General features: G+C 48.4%; 1 protein-coding gene across 1 annotated transcript in view; it reads right to left on the minus strand.

Annotated features, from left to right (window-relative positions):
• Positions 1 to 832: 832 nt before the first annotated feature.
• The window catches only part of ATP8A2 (ATPase phospholipid transporting 8A2), a 653,421-nt gene continuing 637,408 nt past the window's right edge, over positions 833 to 16,845 (minus strand). The window contains exons 36-37 of the mRNA XM_039473330.2: positions 14,290 to 14,381; positions 833 to 6,722 (exon numbers count right to left, since the gene is read on the minus strand). Coding sequence (XP_039329264.1) covers positions 6,625 to 6,722; positions 14,290 to 14,381 — 190 coding nt within the window. The 3' untranslated portion in view covers positions 833 to 6,624. The remainder of the gene's footprint in view (positions 6,723 to 14,289; positions 14,382 to 16,845) is intronic.

Below are 16,845 nucleotides of genomic sequence, written 5' to 3' on the forward strand. Positions count from 1 at the left end.
AAGTGAGGCCTCCCATGTCCTTTCCATGCCTGGACACAGTCACCAAGGCCAGGACTGCCCTGAGTTGGTCAAATCCATGTCTGATGGGACTGGACCATCTGGGAGGAAAAAACTGCAATAAATTCAGAGTGCAATTAAGAAGTCTTTTGGGATCCAGGCTCAAGCTTCTAAAGAGAACTGTCATCTAACAGGCTGTCTTTCATCCCAGGTCACGCCCTGCTGGGGAAGTATAGAGCTACCCAAACAAAGCGAGGCAAGGGGCCAACATCTGGGCCCCCCAGCTTCCTCCCACTTTACCCCAGGTGCGAGGAGGCTGCCTTGGCTGAAGCAACACAGAGAACCTGGAGGCAACGGATGCTTACCTGAATGCAACTCCTTGTACCTACGGAGAATGGGCAGGGGTGTCTTTCCTCCTTTTAAAGTAACAATGTCGCAATTTCTTGCTGGCCAACTGAATTTGAGCTGCCTCCCTCTCCTTTTGTAGCCAACTGAGATGAACTAGAGAGGGGGAAGTCATGGAGAAGGGAGGTCATGTAAGCACCATTCTTTCCTTTGAGTGACTGAATCTAAACTCAGTGTGGCCTCCTGGACTCTCTTCTCGCAAAGGGGGCCTTGCCTCAGAGCGAGGAGCATGCGTTTATCTGCAATTCAGACTCTCCCGTGCTCCTGCCACAGAACACTGCTGCCCGCCCGGGCCTCGGCTCTCCAGGCAGTGTGTGTGTGCTCGAGCCGGCACCTGCTGACAAACCCTGTGTTACAGGCCACGGTCCCTGTGGCAGTCAATGCTTACTAGTGGAAACGAAAATTCCAAAAGAAAACACAGTGCAATCACTTACTTTAACAAAAGATTTATTTGAAACAGGTTTGCGCAGACATACACCAGTCAACAGGATTGATCAAAGCCACAAATCACGAAATTATCCCAAAACTTCTAAAAATACAAGTAGATGCCTTTCATTTGTATTCACTCCAGGAGGGAACCCAGTGCACTATAATGTGCTGCTGTAATTTAACAACCAGAGGACATTAATAGGACGTGAAAACGGTAACACTTCTAGAGGGAGGGAACAAAAAACCCCACACGCCATGGAAGCGCTCACCACTCTGCTGGGAGCCAATTAAACCTGCCCTCACAGCCCTGCTTCCCTCTGCATAACCAGATTAAAACCTCCCCATTGCAAACAATATTTGAGCAATCCAGGCACAGATGTGACAGCAGACAGGAGAGCACATGGCTTTGCTCGCAGGAGAAAGACGTCACAAAGATGATGCTTTTGAACGGCAATTCAGTGACCGGCAGCCCTGTCCCGCAGCTGGCCCTGCTGCAGCTGCCTGCATGGCCTTTGAGAGGGAGGCTCAGAGGGAAGCGGCATGGGACAGGCCTGAACTTGGCCATCTCGGGCAACGGGGGAGAGCGGGTTGGGAGAGGAGAGAAAGAGTTTCAGTACTTACACTGATTCTACCCATGAAAACCCAAAAGTATTTACTGTGCAGGGAAGGAGAGAAACTCCCATGACAGGTTTTCTTTTTCTTTTCTTTTCTTTTCTTTCTTTTTTTTTTTTTTTTTAGTTGTTTATTGATTCACCTATAACCACATACCCGGTTATCTCTAGGAATACAACACGCTCCAATCCCATTGGAAGTGAGTTGGCAGCCTGCTCTCTGGCCTCTCTCCTTCTTTCCGGCCTTTTTTCTTTCACACGGAAGAGCTCACCTATAAAAGGCTCTTGATAAGCTCTCTTGACCCCCAAGTTTCCTGGGCAGGGTTATTTGGATAGTGCTATTACTCCAACTTTCTTCTTCCTCTTTCTGTCATAAATCAAAGCCACCTGACACTTTGCGCCTGACTCTTAAAACAAACAGGTCTCCTTTCTTTCTTTAGCCAGGTCACAAGAACTGCCTATGGGCTAATCTTGAGAGCATGTTTTTCTTGGGCTGAGGCCTGGGAGAAAGAGCAGAGTGGATGTCCCAAAGGCAACGAGGGCCCGAGATTGTCACTTGAAAATGCGCCAGGCTGGGTGTAAAAAGAATCACTCTTTTGTCTCTCCTCAGTCTGGAGAGTGGAGGTGTTCCTCGGAGGTTAACGCTGGATTGTACACGTGGTGGGGCGCGGGGGAGCAAACCCTTCTTTTCTGCTCCCATTTGTTTGTGGCTTCTGCCCATTAAGATTTATGCTGGCTCCATTCCCTTTTTTCCTCACTCAGGGTTACATCCCGGATTCACAAATCACTCATATCCAACAAATTAAGAGAGCTTTAAACAGAGCATTAGTTAGAGACTGAGCATTAAATGAAGATCAGGTAAGGTGAAGGGGAATGTACTGATGGACAATTTGGGATGCTGAGAAAAAAAAGTAAATGAAGAGTACAACACATCGAATATGCCCATTCTGTTCCTTTCAAGAGTACCTAACTATGGGGGTCTGGAGCCCTCACTTCCACAACCCATTGAAAACCTTCTAATGGTCCTTCTTGCCCTTCAAGATGGAAAAATGGCTATGATGGAGTTAAACAATCTCCCCCAAGGCTACACTGAGACCGTTAATTGCCTTGAGCCAATGAAGAACCAACAGAAAAGCCAACTGACTTTCTGTTTTCGATGGCGAGGGCTTTAACTGTCCCCATCGTTATTACATATGTCCGTATAAACATTTACACAAGAAAGCATTTCTTGAGTGTAACAGGGGATACCATCTTTTGACTCAACCCGATCAACGCATTTCTTTGCCAAGTTATTATTTCAAGCTCTGTTTAGCCATCATTTCCCTGTTCACATTTTTTTTATGGATCCCAGGAGATAAAGGCTACATTTCAAATGCTGAAGCTAAATCACTCCTTGAATTACTTTGAGACAATGACCCTGGGCAGTAACTCAAACCCTGGTTGAAGAGTGCGCAGTTCTTTCACATGTTCAAAACTAAAGACCACCTTATCCTGTAGCAGAGTTTTGCAAACATCCAATTCAGCTGTGCTTTAAGACATAAATTCCTTGGAACAGAAGTACCTGATAAAAATGCTTTCTGGTTCCAAACAACAAGATTAAAGGTCATTATTATAACAAATGTAAATTACAGACTGTAGCTTTCTTTTTAAAAAATTCAACATTAAAGCCTGTAATATTTACATACATATGCATTCTAAGACATTAGTTACCTAGACTCATTTTTCTCCCCCATTTTTCACGCTTCTTGAGAAGTTATTACTGATTTTCACAGCCAGCTCCCTATATAAGACAGACCCGAAGCCTTGTCAAGGAAAGGAAAATGTCAACAGAATCTCGGCAGAGTTCTCCCAAAGCCCGGGTTCACTTCTCAGACTGTTCCTCCACGAGTGTCAAAGAAATAGCTCTTCTCTCTCCAAAGCACATTTTGTACGGTGTACTGAATGAACCAAAAGAGTTATCATGCTTTTGTTTTCATGTGTGCACGTGTGTGTTGGGAGATGGGGCAACATAACCCTGGTCAAGAAGCCTGGAATAGTCCGCACTGAGGCAGGATAGACACATCAGCTCTACTCCTAAATTATGACTGAGCCTGTTCTGACCAGCATGGAGTATTTCCCCAGACTACCCTGCTCTCCTGGTATATGTTTCCACAGCTACCCTTGCTGGTAGGTGTCAGTGGGCAGTGGAAACCCAGAACTAAGCTCAGAACACAACTGGTCTCTTCCTTTTGCAGGGACATCCAGGACAAAACAGAGACTCGATGCAGGAGTGGGCTGTCTGTGTACAGCAGTAGATCAAGGGTTGGTCTGAGCGGATTCTGCCTGTTTAGCTCAATCCAGAGTCCGGCCCTGGAGGGCTCTAACCAAGTGTGACCTGCCAGCCTGGGAGTCAGTTAGTGTGTGGCAGAGTGACAAGCCCCATGTGGCATTTTCGCTGAGCTGATGGCCAGCGTATGCAACTTAGGCCAGTCCACCCTGCCCCAGGGGAGGGGTTGTGTGTGACACTCTGACCTCAATTTAAAGATAGGACAAATGACACGGCCCCTGAGTCGGCCCTGGCTAAATATTATACATCACATGTAGTGACAGCTGCTCCTCCTAGAAACCCAATTTAGTCATTTGGCTGTAAGAATGCTCAACCACGTGAGAGGACAGAAAAGCATCTCTTCTAATGTTTTCTTCCGTGCGCATCTGTCATCATTGCAAAGACTGTTTAGTCTACTTCTCAAGCGAATGGGAAAATACACCTGTCTACTTAAATCCCAGAAAAATATGAACTCTAAGAAATAAAAACAAAAACCCCAAACACGAACACATAGTTAAATTCGTAATTCTGATTTGGGAGGCTTCAAGTTCAAGACAGAGCTAACTGTCTGACAACGAATTGAGTTTTTAAGCCACTCTTTCCAAACAGGCTTTGTTCCCAAATGAAACCAAGCATTAATAGTTAAGATGCCTAACACACATTTAATTCCAGTTTCCATTTCTCCTCTGGGTATTTTGGTCATCACCTTTCTGGGTTTGTCGTGTTAGTCATAGGCACATTGCGTGTTGTAGCTCCTGCGTGACAGCCCTTCAGTCTTGCTGCGTGCTCTAGTATTTAAAGCTTTATGCACCTTGGGAAGAAAGAAACGGCCCTTTTGGGAGCCTCAGCAACACGAGTTGCGTTGTTCTGCTGCCCCTCAGGCCCTCTCTGCATTCTGGTCACCTCACAGGTGAAGACTGGTTTTCTTAGTCAATGCACATCAGATTTTAAATTATTTCCATGCCCAATAAGTTGTAGATTTCTGAAAATGAAGGTTTAGAAAGCAAAGTGCACTAACGTCTTATTTCCTAATTTAGCACGTTCATCCCCATAGGGTTTACTCATCCTCTGATTCTAAAGCTAAGAGCAATGGGTGTGCTCCTTCGCTGCACAGGCACGTTATAAATTCATTCAGTTCCCAACAGTCAAAATCCAAAACATGCTCTGAACTCCCATTTTCACCAGTAACAGTTGCCAGAAATATTTAGGCCATCCGAAATCTGGTTTGCAAGCAGAGCAGAAAACAACACGGCTCCAGGCAGGTTGTTTATTAAGGGCTCCAGGTGCTCACATTCATGCCTGAGGGCATGTAGGTTCTGGTTAGATTTAGAGTGTGGGACTCTGCAGTTGGGAAAGTCAGTGACTCAGCACTTCCCTGCCTTGTCTTACAATTCAGGATGCGCCATATTCCGATAGGTACCTGTGTCTAACACCGATGGGATACAGAAAGGAAATCATGTCAGTATATTTTTAAAAAGGTGTTTCCCTGAAATGTTTGGAATTCTTTTCAATTAAAACTGTGTGTAAAGGTCTTGTTTAAGCTTTAATACACACTGGGATGATCATGACAAGTGTCTGGGTCTCGGACTTATTTCAGAGTTTCTACTGCAGAGTCTGGTGGCGATTCCTCTGTGTCCTCCTCTCAGTGTCCCCGTGCCCTTCCTTCTCCTTCTGAGGACTTCTGTGGCCATCTTGTTCTCCCCACTCAATGTCCTATACTCTTGCAACTGGGTTTACTCATCCTCTGATTCTAGAGTTAAGAGCGACAGGTGCTTTCCGTCGCTGCACAGGCAAGTTATAAATCCATTCAGTTCCCAACAGTGAAGTCCAAAATGTGCTCTGAAACAAGTGTGGGTTCTAATATAAGTGGATGCCAAAGGCCGGGCAGTCTGGAGGTTGGGAGGTGAATATTCAAAGCCTGACAGCGGCTGGGAGTGCTGAAGGGTTCTACCACCACTCTGACCTGCGGGGTGGCCCCATGTCAGACAGAGGCAAAGAGACATTTAGAATATATGCGGAAAAGGCTATGTTTCTTTACAGAACGAGAAGGGCGGTGGAAGAAGGAATATTTCGCATCTGTGTCTGAGTCTGCAGTGGAACAAGGAAAGGCGCGGGTTTGAGTTGGCTGCCCACCAGCCGCCATGCACTGAGCGCCATGGCCAGCCATGCAGCAGATGTGGGGGTGAGGGGCACCTGGACACGGTGGCGGGACTGGGCCGAGTGCACCTGGAGAGGGTGCGGAAGATTCTGCCAGAGCATCAGTGGGTTCACCCTGCTGGAAATGTGGCAAAGAGATTCAAATAAATGTTCTCACGTTGACCACCCTGGAATAGATCTTTGTGATTTCACTGCAATCAAGAAGTTTATGCCAACTTCATACAAACGAAACAGGAATCAAAGCAGGAGAGCAACCTGCCTACAGTGAAGTCTGCATGTGGCCCGTTGGACTTAATCTGTGAGTTAACCAAACAGGAAGCAAGTGTGCCCTGCTCCAATTACACAGGACAGGCCTCTCACGCAACATAAAACTCCTTTCCCCTTCTCCCAGGACAACTAGTACTGATGTTTAAATATTGGTGAAACATAATGTTTTTAATTTCACACCTCACAGAGCACACTTGAATGCTTCATGACGACGTAAACAAAAGTCAGGCTAAGCACTGCAGACAAATTGGGAGGGAAAAGATGGCTTCCCCTGCGGTCCACACTCCAGGTCTGCGAGGGAATATGTAACTAACAAACTGCTTGGCTAAGGCCACAGAAATGTGTTTTCTGGTGTTTTGGCTGCTGACGCCAGTCTTTTCTGACAAAGATGTTTTAACGCTGGGTGCAACAAACGGAATTTCTTTCCTAAGATCAGTCAGGAAAATTCACGTTTTATTTCTTCCTGGATTTCTTTTTGGTGGTGTCATAAGCACGGATGACTTCTTCTTGACTCACAGCTCCGTGTTCTTCTTGAGAAAAAGCATACCCGTCTGAAAGTGAAGCAGACAGGAGAAACTGGTTAACGGGAGAATTGGGGGAGCACACTAGGTTTAAAATGAGCTGCTTTTTTGGCAGCATGCAGGTGAGTGGTATGTGACACCTGGCCTCCTTAGCCTTGAATAGGTGGAGACATGAGATGAAGAAACCTGTGGCCATAGAGGGGCCGTGATGGCCATGTACACGCTGATTGGGGTCCCATGGTTCTAGCTGCTGATGCTGGGATGGCAAGGGCTCCAATGGTAGGTTTCCTATTTCTGGGGGGCTGCATCTGAGCTCAATGTGGGAATCATAAACAGTGGGTCATCGGTCCCACTGCCAATTAAGAGGAAGTACTCCTGTCTGCCTGATGCTGTAGGACAGCTGGCTAATTTATGAAGCTGTAAACATGCCAGGGAAAACACACACAACACTAAGAGTGCAAGCTGGCAAAACGCACGTGATGAGTGGAGCCTTCCTGTGTTTGTTTATTTATTTATTTATTTGAGATAGAGTCTTGCTCTGTCACCCAGGCTGGAGTGCAGTGGCACAATCTTGGCTCACTGCAACCTCTGCCTCTAGGGTTCAAGCGATTCTCCTGCCTCAGGCTCCTGAGTAGCTAGGACTACAGGCATGCATCACCATGCCCAGCTAATTTTTTGTATTTTTAGTAGAGACGGGGTTTCACCATGTTAGCCAGTCTGGTCTCAAGCAATTTGCTTGCCTTGGCCTCCCAAAGGGCTGGGATTATAGGTGTGAGCTGCCACACGTGGCCCTGTTTTTAAATCAGACTGATCTGGAGTGATAATAAGTAATCAAAGTAGGTTTGTTTCCATGTAAACAAAGAAAAAGATTACACAATAAAGTCAAAAGGAATTTAGTGACTGCTGGACCTATGGCCACTGGAAGACTGTTTTCATACAATTAGTTTATATACTACTAATAAAATAAATAATAGCTAATACTCATTAAATGCCCTGTGTCTAAGACACTGTTCTATAAAATATAGCTTATTTACTCCTCCTAGAAACCCTATGAGATATGTGATTCTATTCTTCCCACTTCACAGATGGGAAAATTGAGGCACAGTGATTTTTGTGACCTGCCCAAGGTGCAGACTTCGTGAGTGGCAGAGCTGGGAAGCAAACCCAGGGTCCACACTCTAGAGCTGAGGAAGAGCTTTAGTGTTCACAAGCCCAGAGTGGGGCTTTGCCTCCAACGGGCCTTTCCAGCAGAAAGCCATCTATAAGTGCCGCTCTCCATGGCTAACTCTTCTATGTCAGGGGTATGAAAAAGTCCCACAGCTCAATTAGACATTCGGCCAAAAGACAACACAATCAAAAACCTGACACTCTTGACTTCCATCCATGCATGCCTACAACGTATCAAGGGAGCTGCGTGTTCAGTGTCACGCTGTTTAAAAGGAGAAAAGTTGTCAGAAAATGTGCCCATGTATCAGTTCCTAAACTGCTTGTTAATTTCCTCAGACATCTGGCTTAAAAATGAAATTTCTCGAGTATCAAGACGAACAGTAACCAGACAGAAGAGTCCTCGCAGGATAGAGAAGAGGAGGCTTTGAAACAAGACATTCAGGTTGTTTTCTTATTCTGTGTGTTCCCAGAACTGAGAGTCCCAGTCCTGGGCTGGCTTCCCGGCTCTTCCAGAGAGCATGCCTTCCAGCCACTGCCTGCGAATCCCAAAGGCTCAGGGGGGTTCTCTGGGGAGGCATGGGCTTGTCTTCAGGGGTGGCCTGAGAGTTGAATGAGGACATGGGCTGAGCAGCAGGAAGGAGGCCCCAGACCACTGAGGCCATGGGTGGAAGAGGCAGCGGGCGAGACAGAAGGTGACGCCAGCTGAGCCAGGGTTAATGGAACAACAGAGAGGAATTTTCCACAGGGGGGCTTTTGTCTACTTGCTCACCTCTATTTCCAGCAAAACAAAACCCATGAACCAATAATTACCACCACATGGTAGCCATGGTGAAGACCGGTGTGGGCCCCCGATTTCTAGGTGGCGGAGCAGGTGGGTCCCTGAGCCTGAAGGCAGCACCAGCCTGGAGGGGAGCTCCCTTGGGGGCAGACATGCTTGTTCCAGCCTTGGGCCCACATCCAGGGCACTGGAACTCTGATGAGGTGGCTGTGCTGTGATTCTCAGAGCTTCAGAGTCTTCACATGATCTGTTTCCAAGCACTGAAGAGCAAATGCCACCATTCCTGTTCTCCTAAGAGCTTTTGGATTTTCACCAAGTTGCTTAATCAGGGATCAGCAGAGACAAAGAAACCTCCATCGCCTGGTTTGGAGGAGCTGCCCCAGCCTCCTGCCTCCCTCCGGCACCGTGTGGCACACACACTCCCACCCCAAATCCTAGACAAGGTGCTCTTTGTGAAGCATTTTTACTGCAGTCAAAGAGGAGACGTCTTTCCTTGGGATGTTTCAAAGCAAAATCGAGCAAATAGCACTGCCTCGTCTGCTCCAGTAACAAGGCTGTGTACTGTGGTCAACTTGGACAATTTCCATGCTCCAGTCCTTGATTGAATAAGGATCGTTTCTACTACACATCTGATGTCTTCCTGAGGGGGCCTGGCAGGAAAGCGGCTGCGATGGGAGGGTGGCCAGTGATTCCACAGCTGCTGCATCACCCAGGGGCTGGGCCTCAGTCCTACAGAAGTGGTTCTGAGTAAGGAACAGTCACCCCAAAGAACCGGACACACTCTTTATAAACTCTCCTGGGGGCAGGCTGAGCACTGCTGAGCTCTCCACCCTGAAGATGTCTTTCTCCGCTCGCTGGTTTTTATCTTAGATTCTGGGGACCCCAAGTGGCTGCAGCATGGGGTCGCGTGGTGGCCAAGAAAGAAAGGGTGATTCTAGTCCTTGCTTGCTGCTACTTGTCCCTGTGACTTTGGGCTCTGTAAGCCCCCTGGGTCTTGGTGTAGTTATCTGTAAATTAAATGGTCTGGACCAGGCAAGGTCCCAGCTCTCTCAAGCTCCGCTCCTCTCTATGGGCTCCAGGATATGTCACGCCCAGTCACACGCAGGCTGCAGGTTTCTCTCCTTCTCTCAGTGCCAGTTCACACTGCCCCAACATGGAGGCCTCCACATCCAGGCCAGAAAGAAAGGGCCGGGGGCAGCAGTCTATCCAAAAGGAACAATTCTTATATCTTTTTTGGCCTGCTTTTTTTCTCATGGAGAAAGTCATGGAGACATAAGAATAAGTTTGGGTGTGTCCTTTGGGGAAGGGTACCTTAGCCTTTGGAATAGTCTACTTCCTGTTCAAATGAAAGGTGCAAAAGCTTTTTCTTTTATTTATCTTGTTTTCTATAACATGCCTGTGTCCACGGCAAACCCAGCTCCAGGGGTTTCTTCAGCTCATTACTCTGTCACTTCTTCTGTGTGCGTTAGTGCCACAGCCACAAGGGGCTCCCGTGGCATTGCAGCAGGATGATTCGGCCCCCCTGGGGTGGCAAGGGTTTTGAGGTTTCCCTTTGAAGAGACAGACAGAGGAGCTCCTCCTCCTGTTGCAAGCCTCCAGGGGTAAGTAGAGCACCCTGAGGTCTGTGTTAAATGTCTCCCACCACCCTCCCTAGTTCCCACTGGGTGCACCTGCCACCACATTTCCAGCCTGTTCTGCGCTAAGCCTTTCTTAACCTTCACTGAGAATAAAAGTGGACTCTACAATTCGAGAGTGAAAGGAGGAGGGCCTGATAGGTTTATTTTGGGAGAGGGAGTCCTCCCAGGTTCAGATACAATTTCAGATAAAACATTTTCCTCTTAGAAATCAGGCCTGGTGGGAGTTGAAGCTGTCAAGAGAGGAGTTTCACTGGAAGCCCTGCCTGCCCAGCGACCCGCCCCACCTGATGAAGGTGCAGACTGCCGAATGAACCCTTAACTGACCTTTGCATCCAAATGGGCAGCTCAGAGGAAGCCTCCAGCTCTCTGCATTTCCCCACTCTCACTCCAAGTCCTAACAGCCAGAAAGTCCTGATGGGGGCCTGGGAGGAGCTCTCATGGACCCAACTAACTGTGAACCTTCTCTGGCTGGCTTCCTAACACATCTGCTTTCTAAATTGCCACAGCTAGAATGGAGGACAGAGTCGCGGAGGTGACAGGAGGTGGGAGGATAGATGGATTTCTTAGTTGTTTTGTTTTCTCCGGGTAGAACATGTGGTGAAGGCCATAAAATCATGTCATTTTTTTCATTATTTTGGAATAAAACTCCCTTTAAGTAGCACTCCTTTGAATCTGAGCTCTGATAGGATTTTAATGAAAATAGCAGCTTCCTGTCTGGAAAGATTCCTAATAGCCACAGAAATGAGAAGACCATGGGGACAATGAGGGAATCAGACTGGGTAGGAAATGCTGATTACGAATAGTGTATGTTGATGGCTCACAGGAACTAAAAGTACTGCCAAGATTAGAGTTTTTCCTGCCAGTTTCCGCAACAGACCCGGGGGAACATCAAAGGCTGAGACCCACTAAATGCCCGTCCTGCACCCCCAGGACCATTTCTGACCACCCAATGGTCTTCTCTGGCTGTTAGTGACAGAAACGTCCTGATAAGTTATCCATCAGGTTCCAGTACTAGTCACTGAGTGTTTAAAAAATGTGGTGTGATTTTAGAAGCCTTCTTATTTCTTATATTTATTCAGTAGATTTTTTTTTGGTCTTCAAAATATTGACTTAAGAAAAGCATTTAGTAGTCGTCTTAAGACATTTATGACTCTCCCATAAAAATTCTCACTCTGTCTTTAATCACAACATATATATCATGTATATTCTGTCTACAGTTATTTTGAAACATTCATCAGAGAGGCAATACGGCTCTACAGAACAGACCCTGTAGAGTTCTGGGAACCTGTACGTGTTTTCTCTGTGTCTGGCATACAGAAGGTGCTTTACACGTACTGTCGTGAAGACTCACAAGGACTGTGTAAGATGTATATCATTAAAATTATTTTTTCTCCATAGGAGAAAATAAAAATTTAGAGAAATATGTAAGTTTCCCCAAATTATTCAGATAATGGCAGAATAATAATACCCAACATTGATGGGACTCTATACTGTCTGTACTGTTCTAGGTACTTTATGATCTCATTTAATCCTCCTAATTGAAACCAACCCAATAGTTCCCCAGTTTTGTTTTGTTTTGTTTTGTTTTTTAAACATTATTTTTATCTGAGTTTCTTCCTCAGGTAAGGACCTCCCATCTCCAGAGGGCTGCCCAACAGTCAGCATTCCCGTCCCATCAAACCTCTCGACTTGACCTTTCTCTTGGGCCAGAGTCTGAGGCTGCAGTCCAGACCTCAGGGCATGTCACTGAGCAATGCTGGGTCAGCCACTTTCTGACCTGAGCCTCTGCTTTGTGTCCTTTGGGCAGCATCACCAGGCCTCCCAAAAAGTATCAAAGAGGCAGGCCATGGTGGCTCACATCTGTAATCCCAGCACTTTGGGAAGCCGAGGCAGGTGGATTACGAGGTCAAGAGATCAAGACCATCCTGGCCAACATGATGAAACCCCGTCTCTACTAAAAATGCAAAAATGAGCTGGGCGTGGTGGCGTGCGCCTGTAGTCCCAGCTACTCGGGAGGCTGAGGCAGGAGAATTGCTTGAACCCGGGAGGTGGAGTTGCAGTGAGCTGAGATCACGCCACTGCACTCCTGCCTGGCGACAGAGCAAGACTCCGTCCCAAAAAACAAAACAAAACAAAACCAACAAACAAACAGTATCGAAGATCTGAAACTCACCCAATGACCTATCCAGACGATGGGATGCCAAGCCCCTCATTCATCCTGATTGCTTCCTTACCCCTCCTGATTCTGGTTTTCTTATGCATTGTTACATTTCTTCCTTCCTCTATAAACTCCTAATTTTAGTCAGTCAGGGAGACGGATTTGAGACTGATCCGCCACCTCCTTGGCTACAGCACCAGATAAAGCCTTCTCCCTTGGCAATAGTTGTCTCAGTGACTGGCTTTCTGTGCAGCTGTGGGTGACAGGACGTAGACTGAACCTCTAGCATCCAGTAAATTCTCATATTACCCAACTTTTCAGATGCAGAAACAGACATTAATAACTTGCCCTAGGTCACAAAAAAGCAGGGGAGCAGGGACAGGAACCCAGGCAGCCCATCTCCAGAGGACTGCCCAACAGTCAGCACTCCCGTCCCATCAAGCCTCTCGACTTGACCTCTCTCTTGGGCCAGAGTCTGAGGCTGCAGTCCAGACCTCAGGGCATGTCACTGAGCAATGCTGCGTCAGCCACTTTCTGACCTGAGCCTCTGCTTTGTGTCCTTGGGGCAGCATCACCCACCTCCTGGACAGCGGAGCATTAAAGGACAGAAGCACGTCAGTCCCCTTCTTCCCATATGATATTCCACAAGGGAAAGTGAAGGCAGGGAGGAGATTACTGAAAGGAGACGATATTCTGTCTCCCTCCTCCTCTTTCCTTTGAGAAAGTCTGCAAATACCTGTTGATAGGTGGAGCTCAAATGAACCCAGATCCTTCACTGCCTGTACTATGGGAACAATGATTCTTCACGTTCATAAACCTATCTGTCTCTTTCTTTCTTCTTCTTCTTTTTTTTTTTTTTTTTTTTTGAGACGAAGTTTCACTCTTGTTGCCCAGGCTGGCGTGCAATGTTGTGATCTTGGCTCACTGTAACCTCCACCTCCTGGGTTCAAGTGATTCTCCTGCCTCAGCCTCCCAAGTAGCTGGGATTATAGGCACAGCCACCATGCCCAGCGAATTTTGTATTTTTAGTAGAGACGAGGTTTCACCATGTTTGTCACGCTGGTCTCAAACTCCTGACCTCAAGTGGTCCGCCTGCCTCAGCCTCCCAAAGTGCTTGATATTACAGGCGGGAGCCACAGCACCCAGCCCAACTCATCTCTTTCTACCAGTCGTTTCTCTCTAAACTAGTCGGGAAGGGAAAGGGAGGCAGGGAGTGGGTATGGGAGGAAGAGCTGGCAGTGCCGGTGATGGGGTGGAGAGAGGCTGGAGAAGCCCACAGGGCCCAGAGAGGCAGGGCTGGGTTGGCCTTGGCCCTGGGGAAGGCAGCCTGGATCTGTGGCAGCTGAGATCTGATGACTGGATTGCTAAAACAAGCCCATGAGCTCCCGCTGGGCTCCAAAGTAGGGGTCAGGGAAGAGGGAATCTGGAGGTGTGGGCAGGGGTGGCAGGGGGGCGCCTCAGACATGGAGCAGCCTTCCTGGGAGAGGCATGGAGATGTTTTTCCCCAATGACGGTCATTGTTTCAATGAATATGGCAATACTGCACAAAACAGTTCATATTGCTATCTCTAGGGGCAACAGTTAAAGGTCATCCTGCTTCAGCCTTAAAAAAAACTCCTCTTGGGAGGCTGACGTTAGGATCTTAACCACATCAGGACTTTAAGGGTTTTGTGGTCCCAGGGCACTACCTACATTCAAGCTGCACCCTCCTGGGGCCAAATTCATATTTTGAAGTTCTACTTCCAAAGGCGCGCCCCGTCCCCATCCCCCATCAGCACCCACCGGGTCCCCACCAGCCCCTGCCCCCACCGACACCCACAACTCCATCAGCGCCCCCTCCCCCACCGCTGCACTCACGCGGGACGCCTTGCTGCAGGGAGCTGCCCCGGAACAGCGTCGGGGGCGTTTTCCGGCCCAGCCTCTTGATCAGGCGGTCGCGCTCATTCAGCCTGCAGAGAAAGCCAGCGCGTCAGTCTCGGGTCACCTCAACACTCGGGTCGTGCAATGAGACAGACAGCCTGGGGTGTGGGGGTCGAGGGGGAAGGCGTGGTGCTTCACCAGCTGCCCCCGATTTCCAGCAGATGCCATCTGGGCGCCTCGAGGCTGGCTCCCCGTTGTGGAAAACACCGTTTCCAGCCCCTCCCTCAGCCAGCACCCCCTCCCCGCCCAAGTGTGCACGTGCCCGGTCTATACCCGCGGGACGCTGGGCTTCCCAGGACATTTCCGCAAGGAGCGGCCTGTTTCTGGGTGAACGTTTCCGCGCTTCTGCCTGCAGCCCTCCGCACGGCACGGAGTGACAGCCCTGCCGAGGCCTCAGGACCCCAGCCACAGGCCCGCTCCATTCCGCAGAACTTGATTATTTGGACTCCCAATGAAAATCAAGGCGAGTTTTCTTCTAAAGCAGACGGCTAAGGAGCAATCCCTGCCTTTCCTGAACCTACTACTCCCTTCAAGGTTGCCACTGGTGTTGTGAAGAAATGTGGAGCTTGGCTATTCTATTCTATTGTTTTAAAAGACGGGGATCTCACTGTCGTCCAGACTGGAGTGCAGTGGCACAATCACAGCTCACTGCCGCCTGGAGCTCCTGGGCTCAGGCAGTTCTCCCACCCTATCCTCCTGAAGCTGGGACCTCAGGTGTGCACCACCACGCCTGGCTAATTTTAAAATTTTTTTTTTTTTTTTTTTTTTTTTTTTTGGTAGAGACAGGGCCTTGCTTTGCTTTGCTGCCCAAGCTGGTCTCAAACTCCTGGCTTCAAGTGATCCTCCTGCTTTGGCTTCCCAAAGTGCTGGTATTGCAGGTGTGAGCCACCATGCCCAACCGGTTTACTTCTATAAACCCAACCGACTGCTTGAAAACCACCCAGGCAGGCCAAAGTGCTCTGATTTTTACTATCAGGCTGTCATTTTGCTTGTTGTTACAGGAGTTTGCCAGTGCCCTCGAGGCATCATAGATTATGGGCTGAATGGTGTCCCCCCGCTAAATTCACATGTTGAAGTCCTCACCTCTAGGGCTTCAGAATGGGGCTGCATTTGGAAACAGGGCCTTTAAGTGGTAATTAAGGTGGAATGAGGTCATTAGGACAGCCCTAATCCGGCATGGGCGCTGTCCTAATAAGAATAGGAGATGAGGGAAGACCGTGGTGCACGCAGCCACCTGTAAGCCAAGGAGAGAGCCCGCACAAGAAACCTACCTGCAGATAGCTCGAATTTGGACTTCCAGCCTCCAGACTGTGACAAAATCAATTTCTGCTGTTTAAGCTACACAGCCTATGGCACCTTATTACGGCAGCCCAGGCAGACGAACACAGCCCCATCGCGTTTGTGGGAATGTCAGGACATATGGAGCTGTAGAAGCCGCAGGTCCTTGAATCCCATGTACCACCCCTTCAACCCCAGTTGTTAGTCTGGACTCTGGAGCCTGAAGAGGCTCCTCCCATGACCTGCCTACCTCCCCCAGGGCCACTGAAAGAGAAGTGGGGCCCTGGCTGTTCTTCACAGTTCTTTGAGCCGAAGTTCATTTTGAATTTCCAAGAGAGAGCATTTCTGATCCTCTTGGTTGAAATAACAGTGTTTTTAATTCATTACCAATTAAGGGTGAACCTCAGCTAGCTAAGCCCGGCAAAACGTCTCACAGCTAAGGAAGAAAAATACTTTCTCCATCATTTCACACTGGTTCTCCTTCCCTCTCCTCTTCCATGGGCCAAATTAATCTCACTGGGTCCAGCTGAGCAACCGCCCTGGACGGCACAGATGTGCAGACACAGGAATGAGCCCGTGACACCTGTCCCTCTGTGTGGCTGACATCATCGACTGTCTGCAGCTCCCTGTGCTGCCTGGTTTCAGAATGTGGCAGGTATAAAGAAGGGCCTGTCCGCCCTGTCTAACATGTGCCCAGCACTGGCCGTGACTCCTGCACAAAATAAAAGGCACTGTGCGCAGAGGGCGCTCCTCCCGCTGCCTGGCCCCAGGGTACCCTCACCAGCCAGGCACCACATGGGGACATAAAAGGCACCTAATACACTATTTCCTCAGAAGCTAGGGACCATGCAGGACTAGGCTCTGCCCCTACAGCCCTGGACCACAGGGACATGCCTCCTGAACCACCCTGGGCATCCCAGAAGCTCCTCCTTGTGATGGGGCTTATGAGACTGTCATAGACACCAGACGTGAGAAGGATCGTTGAAATCATGCATGTTGGTCTCTCACCAGGCAGGTGAGAGAACAGACTCAGCTATATCAAATAACTTGACAAAGATCAGATGGGGCTTCGCTGGCAGGGTTCCCATGCTGGCAGACACCATCTGGAGTGGTGTATGCTTTTCTCTCTCTTTTTTTTAATAATGACTTTTTTTTCTTTTTGTTTTTTGAGGCAGTGTCTTGCTCTGTTGCCCAGGCTGGAGTGCAGTGGCACAA

Source organism: Saimiri boliviensis, chromosome 16 (genome assembly GCF_048565385.1).
Source record: "Saimiri boliviensis isolate mSaiBol1 chromosome 16, mSaiBol1.pri, whole genome shotgun sequence".
NCBI lineage: Eukaryota > Metazoa > Chordata > Mammalia > Primates > Cebidae > Saimiri > Saimiri boliviensis.